General features: G+C 39.7%; 1 protein-coding gene across 3 annotated transcripts in view; it reads left to right on the top strand.

Moving 5' to 3' along the window:
• Nucleotides 1-734: 734 nt before the first annotated feature.
• The window catches only part of spire1a (spire-type actin nucleation factor 1a), a 32,908-nt gene continuing 17,710 nt past the window's right edge, over nucleotides 735-15,932 (top strand). For 2 of the 3 annotated variants that reach the window (XM_029443911.1, XM_029443909.1), the window contains exons 1-3: nucleotides 735-1,274; nucleotides 4,734-4,765; nucleotides 14,061-14,330. In XM_029443911.1, coding sequence (XP_029299771.1) covers nucleotides 941-1,274; nucleotides 4,734-4,765; nucleotides 14,061-14,330 — 636 coding nt within the window. In that variant the 5' untranslated portion in view covers nucleotides 735-940. The remainder of the gene's footprint in view (nucleotides 1,275-4,733; nucleotides 4,766-14,060; nucleotides 14,331-15,932) is intronic. The other variant, XM_029443910.1, reaches the window with a different exon arrangement.

Raw genomic sequence — 15,932 nt, 5'->3', positions numbered from 1 at the left:
GATTACCAGGAGAATAATCACACAGCAGCACAAGAGACAGACCAAAGGGTATCAAAAACAGATCAAAATGTATTTGAATTAACTTTTTTTAAATGAAATCAGAGATATGGCATTAATAAACCATTATAAAATATTAACATTACAGTAGCATACACTATATGAGGAAATTGCGTAAATATTTATGCAAACTACAGCTGTCAAATAAACATAGTGGAGTAGAAGTTTCAGATAACATAACTGTAGAATTGTTCAAATAAAGAATCCCAAACTTTTATACAGTTTATTCAACAGATAATCTATGTTTTAATAATTGTGTATCGAGTTTAGCGTTACAGGGACACATTAATAGCCATTTTTGTCAGCCGTCTTGGCTTTTCAACTGCAGTCCCTGGGCAGCTGTAACGACTACTAACATAAAACATGAAATACATTAAAGCAGTAATACATTTAAACATAAAACAAAGCCTGCTTCAGGTTATTTTAATAAAGTATGGTATGGTATGGTATAGTCACCCACTTTATTGTCTTTTAACCATGATTTAAAATACATTTTAAAGATTTTTGTAAATTAACTCCATGCACTTAGTTGCTTTGCACATTATGAGCCAATAACCATGAAAACTCACAATTATAATGTACCCTTTAATCTCAGGGACACGTAAATATTTTTGCGATTTCTTATATGGACTTTGAACTACACACCTGATGGCGGAAGCTCTGTGTTGGCCAGCGAGTCACGTACGGCGTAAACCGGCGGGCACTGAGACCACGCGGAACGTGCTGTCAGCTCCCTGTCGGTTGAGATGAACCGTTGGGGCTCTTCGTTCACACCGGAGAGATAGCTGCTGATTAACGTCTGACTGCGTAGCTGAGATATTAATTCGTAATTCCCTTTCGTTTTTTTTTTCTCTTTAAGTTATGTGGTCATAATGAGGTGAGGATGGCCAAGCGACCGGGGACTGACGACGTGATGTTGACTTCGCCGACCATTCTCCGGGATTTCGCAGCCGGGGACGTGAACATGGAGTGCTGCGACGGAGACGAGGATGTCTCCCTGGAAGAAATCCTGAAACTGTACAGTCAGCCGATAAACGAGGAACAGGCATGGGCGGTGTTTTATCAGTGTGGTCGGACTTTAGCGCAGAAACATCGGAGGAAAAACTCCAAATCTGCCGGTCCTTCAACCGTCAACTATCCGAGGAGGATTGAGGGACCCGGGGATGTGAGGATCCGGAGAGACGGGACTGTGAAACTGCAGTTTGAACATGGCACAGGTAAACGAGACTGGCCAGGTGTCGGGGTTTACTTTAGTCGGATTTGAGTAACTGCTATCTCAACAGGCTGCCAACAATGAAGCCTTTTTCCTTCACATCAGTCGCAGGCCATAGAGGCCATATTGTTGTGGCTGTCCGCTTCCAGCCATGTGGCGAATTTGTTTACAGGCAATGCGGTTATTAAAAATACATCACATATCACTGCATGGCTGCCGCGAGTCATACAGACAAAGAACGCTGTATTAACAATTATTGACAGACAGGGTTTGTTCTCACAACATAATCCAATATTTACATTATAAACATGGCTCATATTATTGCTTAATTTAGGCGGGTGTGTTCGCAAGGCTGGCTCAGAATGACTGCTTGGTCGGGGTTGTGTTTGAAATTCTGCTCCTGCAGCGGTCAGTTACCTACAGTAAACAATGCACCATGTGATGGATTCAAACTGCAGAGCACCTTGGGCCCAGTCCAGCGCAAAGCAATATAGCCAGCATCAAAGCTACAGTGAAAAAACTGGCAAAAATCCAAACACGGATGACTCATATTGCTGCTAACAGCCCCATAATTTGTGTTGTGACAGTTGGGCACACATTAGGGAGGGGCATCACAGCAGGTGCTTGTTGTGGGCTGCAAACACCAGAGGGATATTTTAAACTCAATGGAAACGCATTTTAATCTAGTTTGGTAAACATAGTAAGGGCGAATCTTGCATGCACCTGGGCCTTCATAGTAGATCCACTCAATTGTTGTCGGGGAGGTTTGTGTTCCACCGGACTACCTCCAGAGTTGAAATGGTGAATAGATTAGTTGATCGGTTTATGTACAGAAAGTCAATTTGCAAGAATTAATGCAAGAATTTCACTCATACCAGCCACTTAAATGCAAAAAAGGTGCAAGTAGTACAAACGTGCAACCATAGCTTACTTGTACTCATGATAGTAAGATTGGGGTTTTGGACTTTGGTTGAACAAAATGAGCTAAATGAAAAACCCTTTTCATTGTATTCTTACATTGTATTGATCAACCTATTAATCATGAGTGAAAATAATCCGGTTTTTTTAGCTCTAATATACTTGTAAAACAAGCTACATATCTGGCCACATGGATGGGAACAGGCAGATCATATCAAATAATTCCAAATGACTTGTACTCTAGTTGAGAAGGGCTAAACGATTTTCAAAAATAAATAAATCAAACTACTATTATTTTGACTGATATTGCAATTGCAATATGATTCACAATATGAATGATATGTTTTGTACTATTATCCTTGAATGGTCAAAGACCACATGGTGACTAATTCAAAGGGGCTTTCTGTCAGTAAACCATTTCAGGTGTACACAGCAAAGCCTTTTAACTTCATTCCATTAATATGTGAGAGATACATTTGGGTGTGGGAGGAGGAGGTGTGGCTGTAAACATAGCCTGAGTCACTGAGGTTATATCCTATCTCTCCTGGGAACTTATTAGCCAACTTTCTTCTTATTTCCTCCCTCCCATGTGTATACCCCCACCCCCCATATGAGCTAACCCCTCCGTCCAGCTCTTCCTCATCTCGGCACATTCAACCAACTAGTAATGTTTGCTGTGTGTGGAAATCACACTCTCGGTATAAACAGATTCCGCCAGTGCTGCCGAGAGTCTCGACACGGCTAAAAACAGAATACATGTGATGATTAAATGCACAGACTTTAGAAGTCCGACTGCAGATGAGTTTTGGAGATTATGAGGAGAGTCCTTTTGCTGTTCCTCTGGCGAGAGGTATTTTGGGACAGCTCGGCCCTGTCCTGATTCTTATTAGGCCTGGTGATGAGAGACATGAGACTTATTAAGCTTCCAGTAGCTCTGCTGCCAGTTTCAGAGGTTGCAGCAGAAAATCGATGCTTATGCAATCTATGTTATGGCCTGTACATGAGTCGGTGACATGGAGGCATTATTTGGCCAGCACCCAGACCACCAAGACTGAGGCCTTTTTTAAGATCACTTTTTTTCTATCTTAGTGCTTTTACCAAGATGTCATCTAGAGCCAAACACTGCAGGAAGTGTGCATTATTGTGATTCATATCAAACTGAATCGGACTAAAAAGCAGCACAAAGTTCAAGACAAGTGTTTATTTAGGCTCAATTGATGCGAGATGCATGTTGATCCTGCTGCAGTCAGATCAATTCACATGGAGCATCGGGAAGAATATACTCACTCTCACTCCACGTTGCCTGGAGAAAGCCTGAATGATACATGGTCAATGACTCATACCTACACTATAGTTTTGGTTGATCTGGCACAAGCAGTATTTTAAGTGGAATGTTATTCATACAGTTGATCTGGTTAATTATGTCATTGAAGCGGTTCAAATAAGGATTTAATGTATCGTCTGTATTTATTGATTTAGATTATGGGTAAAAGATAAAACTTAAATCTGGTAGATAAATTACATCTACCCATCTGTATCCCATTCCCCACAAACCCCTTATTTCAGCAGCACAGGGGTTGATATTTCTCTGAATGGGATAGTCTGGGTGACACTGCACACTGCTCCAAATATGCCCACTGTGATTTACTCGCTGTAGGAGAGACAAGGGCCCTGGCCAAGCCATCTCTCCTTGACTGGCGACAAACAGAGGACCTAGTGTTTACCAAATGAGCGTTGGTGGATATTTTTTCCAGCCGTTTGTTAACTGTAACTGTGCAGAACTGAGCTACACTATGAAACAAGTATTTTCCGTGAATGTTTCCTGAAGCTCTGTATAGAAAAAATATCATGGTATGCAGCCACAGCAGTCTGAGTAGTCTCATTTAAGTGGAAATTACTCAATCAGATCTGAGAGGAATTTAAACTGAAATGGCACTTATATTAGCATTCAGAGAGATGACTCAGCCGGCCAAAGCTTCTCATTTATAAGCAATGACCTCATTTTACACTCTGGACTGGCTTCAAAGTCTGCAGATCTATCTCTCTATTTGTACTTTCAGATGTCAACTGTCACTCTGTGTACTTTTGAGCTCTTGCATGAAACTCTAGAGATACAGGTGTGTTGGATCAGCACAAGAGATAAGACTGTCAGAGCTTTTGTTTTATCTTTTGTCCAATAAGGGAAAGAGAAACTTCAGGTTTTTCCCCTTCCATTAAGGTTCCTGTAGTTTGTTGTATAATGAATACAGGGTAATGTCTTCCTGAGTATGAAGGAACATTCATATCACCATAACCATCCCCAGTGTCAGGTTTTGACACCTCAATCTCCCCTCAGGCAGTGTGCAGTGACGGCAGAGAAAACGTAATCCTTTATTCACTCAGTCGTCTGCAGCACTCTCAAGCCATCATGCTATGTTACACTGTGTGAGACGTGTGTGTTCTCTGTCTTTTAAAGATGTCTAGCATAATTATACAGAACATGTGCACAAATAATTTAGAGGATGTGTTTGCACAATTAACAACTCTCCATGTTTTGTCATTACAGATAAATACCAGCCGGCCCCCACGTCATTAGAGGTGAGTTTCACGTGACAGTCTCCTTACTCAGTTCAGTTTTAGAAAATGTCCTTTTCAACAAGTGCTGGTAGAGCACTTGGTTTTCTATTAGTCGTGGTCCATCAGTTTTATTACTAAAGATATAATATGCTGTTTTCAAAACGCAACTTTAATGTTAATTCAGTCATCAGATACGTTTCACTCCACTACCGTCATGCGTTATTTAGTTCACTTATGACAAAACAATTTCAGAAAATATTTTCACAGCTTGCCCACCACTGAATCTACTAGTGAGCAATTGCACCACAAGTAAGCTGGTGCGGCGGCCACTCTGTTGCAATATTGTTGACATTTGCCTTGAGAAAAACATTTCCTCTATATCGAGCCAATGTAAAAATACATTTTAAATGAACATTAACTGATTATCAATACTGGTGAGAAGTGGTGGTATCTTCTTGTGTGTCGGGCCTATTTTCTTTTTGGAACCGGTAGAAATCTTCCTTTTGTGTCCCATCAGTTCAGTCAAAATGTAGCTATGGCACTCCTCAGCAGCAACACAAAAATGAATAGTTTCCTATCTAAATGTAATAATATGTAAGCATGACAATCTTTTCAAGCATTTGTCCCAGCATTTGACCTGAGATCCACTAAACACAAATGAGTGGGAATGAGCTCTGTACAAATAGCACTATCTACTTTGTTCTGTGCTTATTGTGTTTGCTGCATTCTGATGCTGAAGAGCACTTAAAGGAGACAATGTCGTCTTCTCTTTCTGTTCTTAAAATGCTTTACTTTCTACACTCCTCACCACAACCATGTGAAGAGGACATGTGTCCGCTGTCTGTTTGTCCAAGCAATGTACACTGTTTGATCCAGGGAGGAGAAGTCTCTCTCAAAGCTTCATTGTGTGTACATAGACAAATTACACAGAGTCTATCAACCCAGAGCAGACTGATGTCCTTCATGTTTGATTTGTAGTTCATGTGATCACAGGCATGCACAGTATGTGTTTTTGCATGGCTTAGTTGGAAATGGAATTATGTCCTTATGCTGACAGTACCTTCCTTCTTCTTCTTCAACTTCTTTTTCTTCTTCAACCTCTTCTTTTTCTTCTTCTTCACTATATGTTTGTATTTTATTCATAATGTCTTGCACAATGGCTATTTGTGCATCAGCATGACAATTCCACAGAATTGACCATGTGACCAAACCTTGAGGACACACCTTGTTTTCACCAGCTGCGACAGCATCGCTTGTATTGGGTTCACCTTGTGAGTGTTTGTTTGTGTGATGCTCTACTTGAGTTGGCAATAACACAGGAGTGGTTTTGACTACTTTGCCAGATGTATATATGTCTGTTGACAGATTTAGTCACCCCAATAGTGTTGTAACTGCAAGAGGCAGTTAGGAAACTTTAGAGATGTTTAGTTGAAATCAAAGTGAAGGCTGAGTTTGGAGATGGGTATTATCTGAGCAATGGCGCCCAAAGTAGGGGCCATTGGCTTTACACTTTACGCCCCTAGCCCAATGTTGCGGCTGGTGTAATCCCATCACAAGATGGTCCCTTGTAAAAAAAGAAAAAAAATGTGTTTAATTTGTTTGTTTTATGTATTTATAACTTAAGCATAGATATCATTGTTTGTCACTTGTATGAGCTCTCTGTTAGAGTGAGTGGCTTGATTTGTCAAATCAGTTTTTAGTCACATGCCTGTCGGTCCATCCCCCATTATGGTCCAGACTGAAATAGCTCAACTTTTGGATGGATTGCCATGAAAGTTTGAGACATTCATGGTCCTCTGAGGATAAACCCCATTTATTTTGATGATGCCCTGACTTTTCCTCTAGCGCCACCAGCAGGTTGACTTTTTAGTGCATTGTCTCTATTCTAACTCTACAACTATTAGATGGATAACATTCCTGTACACTTTTCTTTACCTTGATTATTTGTAATAACATTGCATCTACCACCACTGATGTGTTTAATTAAGTTGTTGTGTGATCAAAAACCTGCAAAACTAATAACATTCCCATCAGCCTCAGCTGTACTTTGTGTTTACTGCTAATTGGCAAATGTTAGCATGCTAACATGCTAAATTAAGATGGTGAGCATATTAAGCATTATACCTGCTAAACAAAAGTATGTTAGCATCTTTGTTATTAGTGTCAGCTTGCTAAAGTTAGCATTTAGCTCCAAGCCCATCAGCCTTACAGCAGAGCTGCTAGCAATGCTGTAGAATATAGTTTTTTTTCAATTAGTTGATTTGTGTTTTTTTTATTTTTTTTTATTATGTGAGCAATGTAATTTAATGTTCAGAGAGAACATTAGTGGGAACTATAAATTCACCCAGGTGCTTTTCCTTGACCTAATTATTTCCAGATCATTCGGGAAAATTAGATTTATTGCACACAGCGACTCTCAAACGCAGTTTAAACCTTTTATTGATAATACACAGCAGTGCTGTCACACCTGGTCACATTTTGGCCATTGTCCTGCGTCCCTCATGTTTTGGCGTTCCCTCACCATAGAACCTGTGTTGGGATAATCATCAATAATGTCAAACAAGTTTTGTTACTTCAAAAGTAAGCTTTTCTCTTGTGGTGCTTTATTGCCACCTTTTATGGCTAGTAGTAAATATTTCCTTGAGGAAAATAAATTTGTATGAGATTTGCAGCTTTTGTTGTAGCCTTCATGACCAGCTTAACCCAGTTTGTCCTGAGTTGAAGATTAAGGTGAGATTAGTTTTAGTATGCTATTACAGGTTTTCTAGTTTTCCAGGTCTGCTCGCGTCCCCTAGGTCAATTTTGGGCAAATACAATTAGTTTGCAAGCATAATTCACAAGGTAAAGCCTTGGATTTTGAAATGGATCCTAATGGTGTCAGCTGTCAGTGAGGTAGTAAATGGCAGTTAAAGTTTGAAGTTCCCTCAGACTTGTTTTTTCTTGTGTCAAATTCCAGATTCAAATTAGATAATCATTCTCATTTATCCTCTTTCCAGATGGTTAGATTTATTTAAATGTTTGGTTCGGATGCAGCGGAGCAGTGCATATTTTTGCATGTAAGCAGTGTACAGTACTGGCTTCCACGCTGCAGCTGGTTGAACAGGGAATGCATGTGAGACTTCTGTGTTTAGTTTGCTCGTGTGTGTGTCTATCCCTCCCCCTTTTTACAGGCAATGAGATCTGTCTCTACAAAGGCTGTTTCTTACTCTTGTCAGCTCTGACGTCAAACTGCACATTTCTAGAGGGAAAGACGTCATTTCTTTTCTTTTCTTAATAATTGTTGATGATGGCTGTAGAGTTTTAGTAAAGAACATTTTGAATGTGTGTGCAAATTTGATATGAGTACAGGTCTTTTGTATATTAGGCAGCAAACTAGTGCAGGTCTTTTAGGTCAGTCTGACAGCTTTTGGGTCCAGTCCCCTGGAGTGACTGGCACCCAGTTTGATCCCTCTTTGCATGACATTTACCAGTGACCTAATTGTTATATCCTGCTTTTATCCTAATCAATCCATAGATTTTTTTTTTGACATTGACAGCTTTACTTAAAAGCACTTGTGTGGCTCATATTACAGCCCTCAGAGTTACGCTTCTGCCTATACAGGGATATTTACAGCAAGCGCAAAACCACATGAATGTAATTAATTGAGTCGTCTAAGCTATTCGAGTCAGAGTATTCTATTTATATCCACCACAGAAGAAATCTATTTCTCATTTTCTCAGGCCCAAGTGATGAATTGAATGTCTTCTTCAGGCTGTCAGTAAAGTGTATGAGGTTATCAGATCACAAAATGTTTCCAGTATTTGCTAGAAAGACTAGGTCAAACTGTCAGCCAATATTCATCAGCTGCTAATGCTGTCGTGAAATAAACTCGACTCTTGGTTTGCTGTTTTGGGAGGATGTTTTTGGCACAAACAATTACTGCTGTGTGCACCATGTATTGCTAAGGCAGTGCGTTTTATCTGAAAGCGCTTTTTGTTTAAAATAATTTTCTTACCTGCATCTCGGTATCAGTTTTTATGTCCCTAATCGCTTGAAATGATGACGCATGATGTCAGTTTGATTCCAGAAGGACATTTTGTCAGTCCTCAGCTATTTCCAGCTGACTTCACATGAATGTAAACCGGGCAGTTCTTGACCAGGAGATATGAAAGAGCAGCGTCGTGTTCTGTCTCACTATGAATAGTGATGCTTCAGACTGGAGGAGGCCGAACATCTGCTCCTGCAGTGAAAGGCCTCTAGATTTAGCTCTGGTTATGTAACTGTCTGTGTTGTGATGGCTTTGCTCTACTACTGCAGCAAACGCTGAAGGCTGCTTAGCTGACTGTTTTGTGAGCCACAGTGTTGCTTTGGGCTGCATCTGTGAAAAAGCAGGTATTAGTACTTTTACACTTGTCCATATATTTAAGAAAGCAGGGCTAGAAAATGGCTTTCATCAGTTTTTATGAAGGGAATATATTTACAGTGACACTTTAGCACTCCTCCTCTCCCAGACCTGATCTGGCTTTAACTCTGTCTTAAATGTGAAGTCAGCTGTGATAATGCAGATCTGAATGTCAATTCATCAGCTAATGGGAATTGACGGTTCATTAATGGAAAACTAGAAATAGTTGTATATTGCAGCAGCACATTAGTCTGACTTTTTCCATTCTCGTGTGTTTGTGTTAAAGAGCACCATTGACGTTCACACAAACGGCTCATTCTTTGACCATCTGCATACTGGTTGACTCACTGAAGCTTTCCCCATCATGGTCGCTCTTCTTGCACTGCTTTTCTAGCAAGCTTATACAACCCAGGATATGTATTTAAGCCTATTTTCTTTTTAACGTAGTTGTGTGATTTTTTGCCCCATATTAATTAAATTAGCAGTTTATCAGAGATTTACTTAATTTATTTAACAATTACCTAACCAGGGGTAGTCACATTTAGAAATAATCATATTTCCAAGCAAGTTCTGGCCAAGAAAACCATGCACACACAGTAAATGCACAAGTTTGAGCCTCACCAAAGGTGGCATTTATACTCCTGAGTGACCAAACTTGCTTGCCTGTCTGAGTATTTTGGCCTGAAAACAGACCAAACGGATGTTTTTGATTATGTGCCCCTCCTTATATTTTTTTTGGTTGTCAAAAGGCCAGTGTTTGCTAAATGTACAGCTTGACTCAAGTGGTTAAGTGGAAAAACTGCTTCATTTTGTTAAGTGGACACAAATAACAAGTTTGGAGGAGAATAAATCTGACAATTTTGTACTAGCTATGCTTATTGGAGCAAGGCCTCGCAATCAAGATTTTATATGAAATGCAGCATTCCTTCAAGAGACAAAGGTTCACTTATTCTTGAGTACAACATTTCCTATCCTATTCCTCATTAATTCCCAGGATAATGCCTCTGACACCGGTCTTCATGTGAGAAGGAAATTATGCAGTATAAAAAGTTATAGGCGGAACACATAAGCATGTCTTGTCCCGGGCAATGAAGTCATTGAAGAGCTTGGCATCATTTGTTTGTAGAGTTGGAGACAAGTTGCTTCTGAGGCAGGATATTCTGGATGGATTAACGCACACGCACACAAGATGCTATATATTTTTTCTTCGATACCCAGATGACTCATCCTGCTTCATTTCCCAAGAAGCATTTTAAGAATGTAGGCAATTTCCTGTGTTACCTGTGGTTGGCTAAGACCACACGATGGGAACATACAAATGTATCATCCACCCTGGTTTCAATTAGCGGTTTGCTACAAAACATTTCTGCCCATGCCTGAAACCCAGCAGATTTCTGACTTGTCTTTCTCAATTGTTTATCCGCATACTTGTTTCCCCTTCTTCCTCCTTCCTCCTTCCTCCTTCCCCCTCTGCCTTGGCTCCTTGCCTCATTACTCAAAATCACAAGTCTTCAAATGAAATTGTGAGGTGTGATTAGAAAACCTAGCTGTGTGCTTGCTATCGATTCTTAAGATTCCTCTTCTCCATTCCATCAGACACAAACTCTTAGGGAACTTTATGTTCTTTGAGAAGAAATCATAAGTGACATGGTGAAGTGTTTTTCTAGACATTTTGTCTGGACTTAACTGTATTTGCCGAATTGTGTCGTCATTTATGCTCTGGGGTGCATAAACCAGATTATTGTACAGAGTGCTTTAATTAGCCTAATGTATTTAATAGTGATGCATTCGGTACTAGCCACTGTTAAACCACTTGGCAGTTATTATTACAAGCCATTTTGAGTGGGGATGCAAATTTGATTCAAACTATTTATTTTCAGTATAACAAATGTTCCTCGATTTGGAAATCTAGTGCAACTGCTTAAATTACGCCTGGATACAAGAGGTTTTCACTAACACTAATGAGACTTACCTCCTTGCGTATAGAAATTTGGTATTAAATGACGAGACATTTTTCGATACTCCTATGGCAGCTTCAACTGAAATTAAAAGAGGTCCAGTCAGAGAAACTTTCCTCGGGGGTGCTGGTTGGTCTGGATGAGGTACGCTCTGTCTCTGACTGTAGGCGTGTGTGTGTCGGGAGCGAAGTCCCGCCCTTCGCGAAACACAGCGGCGAAGGGAATGTGAATGCGCAAAAGTTCGGTGCCCTACCCGGCAACCTATTCCACGGGTAGTTGAGTATCACTGCTATACGTGGTGTAATGTAAATCTTCCTTACACTCAACTGGCCCATCAATGACACCCTTTTGCGGCCGGTCACTCCAGCATTTCCTAGTATCTCTACACACAACAGCGCATGTCGTTCAACACATGGATTATAAGGTTACATAATGAGACACTAAGGAATAGGATATTTGTTTTAGCGTTGGCACAGGATTATCAGCTGCACACAGATGGTTGATAAATAATAACTGTACAAGACGATGAACCTGATCTTTCTCCAGGAAATAATTGGATCAATAGGTCAAATGTCCGAAGATTCAGAACAGAGGCGGTTGTACTGGTATTTTTATTCATAGAGAGACGATGAATAAGGAGTTAAACTTAAAGTTCAGGGATTTGAAAGCTGTTAAATTAATATAGTGGGGTAAAAAGTACAATAATTGCCTCTAAAATGTAGTGGAGTAGAAGTATGAAGTAGCATTAAAACACTCAACAAATCTGACGTAGTTGTACTTTATTTAAGTAAAGTACTTGAGTAATGTGCTTTCTTACATTCCACCACTGATTATATGCAATTATCTTTTTGTGTGTTTGACATGACTCTGACATGTCTGTTATGTAATGATTTTCCGCCTCTGTGGATGAAGTCGATGATCCCAAACATGCTCAGTCAACACCCTTTCCTTCTGTGCGCTGCACTCCCAGACGCCACGGCCTGGTGCTGTTCTCTGGCACCTCACCCAAGCGTCACCCGTCATGCCCAACAACACCAGTTTCACTAACGACAACACTCTACACCTGAACACCTCCCTTTTTGAACAATGTCGCTACATTCCTTTCTGATAAGAATATGCAGTACAGTAATGAGCAACAGTATGAATCACTTAAAGGAACACTTGTATTATATTATTTGTATTATCGCAACACAGCATATACTTTGATGTTGATGCTTGAACACTTTGCAGCCAGCAGTTTCTATCCATATCCAAATCCTGTGCAGACCACAGCAGTCGTACACAGACACAACTCTCTTGATGGATGTTAGAGAAAACAATGACTTCCAGTGATGAACACTTTCTCACTGGAAACTAGGAAAAGATACTGAATATTACTTTACTAATATTGGGATTCCAGGCAAAATTTTTAACTTCACCTTAACTTGAAAAAGAAGACGTTGAGGTGTCAATTTCAGTGAGTTTTATATAAAGCTGAAGTGTCAGTTGTAGTGAAAATCATGAAAGGAGTTTCAGTCAAAGTTTAAGTGATAAATTGAGCTCTAAGTGTTAGAGTTCCATTAGTTCAAGTGTAGAAACACAAAAACAAAAGCCCAGACTAGTGGTCGACCGATATGGGCTTTTCAATGGCGATGGGCAGCCAATAGCGGGCGGCTATATAATGCCAATATATTGTTTTGTTTTTTTGCATCTGATAAAATACAATAAAAATAAATAATAATAATAATAATAACAAATAAGACACAGAATTGCATTTATTTATTTTACATAGATCTGCACTCTATTTTATTATTTATACTTTAAATTTAAAGATTCAACTAAATGATTGTCCACAGGTAATCAAAAAAAAAAAGAAACCTTGTGAAAAAAAAACAGCTTGACAACAAAAGTGTTCATCAGCAGATAGCATCTCATTGTTTCTGAGAGACAATGAAAATGTGTAAATGTACATAAAATAAGTAAACCATGTTAGAGTAGTGGCCTTCCCTAGTGTTGGCTCAGATAAATACTTTAACAAATTTATAATCAGCTTCGTGAGCACAGGCAATTAATCTGTCTACCACTAGCCCAGACGACTGATGCGTGAACTAATTGACCAAACTTCCAAAAAACTTGTTGAACTGAGAACAATGGTTTGATTAAGTTGTCAGGACAGCAGAGGCAACTTGTCATGCTGCATTGAAAGAACAACTTTGTCTCATTGTGGCCCGGTGGTTGTTTGAGACATTTTGGAACAAGCAGCAAAAGAAAAAAAAAGAGGTCATCCGCTGCTTGTTAATGAGGGAAAGCAGCGATGAAATAAAATCATCCCCAGATTATGGTAATAATCACGCTGTTTGGAGGAACACTGTGGCCTCGTTTCGCATCTGGTTTGATGACATGAACTGTCTTCTTGTTCAGGTGAATTGAGTTTTAGTTTATCTAACTAAGACATGGGTGCAAAGAAATTAGGTCTGTTGCTGAGTTCTGATGTGTCATTAATAATATAGCAGCAGAGGCAACATAAAAGTGAGTGTAGAGTTGTCTAAGAAATATGAGGCACTCAAGGGTAGTGATTTAAAAGACTAAATATCAATGAGTTATTAAAAGTTTTTGTCACAGCAATTAAAACCATGCCTACGCGTTAATGTTTATTCATTTTATCTGATAACATACAGTGTAGTCTATTAGCTGGAAAGAACATAATATTGGCACAGAGCAAGTAAACAAGTAAAACTAATTGTATTACCCTTGCTAAATTAGAAATGTCCCCGAGCTTCTCGTATTCTATTCACATCGTATTTATTTTAGTTTTTTCGTATGTATCTTAAAATACCTGGTATTGGGGAAGGCATTGGATGTTAATGTTCTTTTTTTGTTTTTTCTTCTGTAGAAACTATTGAAAGGAACTCTTTTATTTGACCAAAGTCTGTAAAATAGATTTTCCATTCCTTTTTCCAGTTCATGATATAAATATTTTACCCATTTGTCCCACAGGTTATAGACTCACTTGGTGTCATGATTTACAAAGCTCTGGACTATGGACTCAAAGAAAACGAGGAACGTGAACTCAGCCCGCCGCTTGAGCGCCTCATCGACATGATGACCAACACCGAAGAAACAGAGAGTGACCCCTGTCCTGACGAGGGCTACGAAGCTACAGAGGAGGAGTGCGAGGAGGAGGAAGAAGAAGAGGAGGAAGAGGAGCCCGTCTCTGCCCCCTCAGGCTCCATCAGCAGCATTCGCAGTTATCGAGACCTCATCACGGTAGGTTGTGGGGGGGGATTTTGATTTGTGTGTTTTTCTCTTAGGCCAGGGGTCGGCAACCTTTACCACTCAAAGAGCCATTTGGACCCGTTTCCCACAGTAAAGAAAACACTGGGAGCCACAAAACCCTTTTGACATTTAAAATGAAATAACACTGCATATAACATTTTTTTTGCCTTTATGCTATGTATAAACAAACTATAATGTGTTGCATTTATGAAATCAATGAACGACTGCAGAGAAAACAAAATTACATTTCTGCATGCAACAAAACATTTTGAGCTCCGAAAAAAAGACGTTGACGTTGGGTTGAAGGTTACTTTCAAGTAAAATACTCAATGTCTATTTGAGTCCTTCTTGTATTTATGAAAAAAAAACGCTGAACTTAAATTATCCACCGTCAGCAAACCAAAAATGCCGTCCTCTCTCTGTGTTCCGTCATCCTTTTACTGGCGCGTGCAGTCAGCTGTCAACCTGAAAAATAAAAGGACTATTTCACTGAACAATGAAAAAATATGAATATGTGCAAAATAATAGGCAATTAAAATATTTATCATACTTGGTTAATGTGATTTCTGCTCCTGAACCTCAGCGCACAGCGTCTGCACATCAGGGCTGTATGCCGTCACCTTCATCTTCACACAGGATCGTAAGCTGTCATCTGTGAGGCGTGCGCGATGTTTGCTTTTAATAAAGTTCATGTTGGAGAACACCTGCTCACATACATATGTGGATCCAAAGATCGACAGGACTCCAAGTGCATACTTTTTCATGTTCACATAAACGTCGGGGATAGCATTCCAAGTTTCGAACACAAGTTGGTCCGTTTTGGGGAGGTTTTCAATATCACGCCATTTGTGATTCTGAGCAAGAACGGCCTTCTGACGGGCAACATCTTCAAGGTCTGCTGTCAAGCGTTTAAACTTGGACACCCATATGTCTTTGTCGGCTATGTCGGCCAGTTCCATCTCAAGATCAGGTTGACTCACACCTGCCAATGCAGTCGTATTATTATATATTCTCCATCTGTGAACGGCTTCCCGTGCCTGACTATTTCCTGAGCGGCTACAAAACTCGCATATGTACTTGAATTTGCAGACTTCATCCACTTCTTGAAGTGATTTTTACTCAGATCAACCTTCCGCATCAGATATTTTTGAGCAAAGGCTGCGTGTTTATTCTGGAAATGTCTTGCGACATTTGACTTTTTGTTGTTTCCTAGTTTCTCATTACATATTAAGCATACTGGTAAACCAGTCTCGTCAGCAGTGAAAGCAAATGAATCTGTCCACGTACCATTGAACGTTCTGTTTTCTTCAGACACTTTTCTCTTCTTAGAATTCTCCATAGTTGTCCTACCTGGGATTCGAAAAGTTCAAGAAATCGCGCGCTGGCGGGTGTCGCACATTGGCGGTTGTGACGCATAGTAACAGCGTAACAGCGACATAACATTTTTTAACACGTTTTATTTAGATGTTACAAGATCACCATAATCTTCAAATTGAGAATTACATTTTAAAAACGAACAAACTAAAATAAAATACATTTTAATTAAATACTCATTAATTATTTTCAAAAGCCACAGGGAGCCGCATCAGAGGG

This window comes from Cottoperca gobio, chromosome 11 (genome assembly GCF_900634415.1).
Source record: "Cottoperca gobio chromosome 11, fCotGob3.1, whole genome shotgun sequence".
Lineage (NCBI taxonomy): Eukaryota > Metazoa > Chordata > Actinopteri > Perciformes > Bovichtidae > Cottoperca > Cottoperca gobio.
Note: the sequence above shows the minus strand (reverse complement) of the source record. Positions and strands in the feature narration are given on the sequence as shown.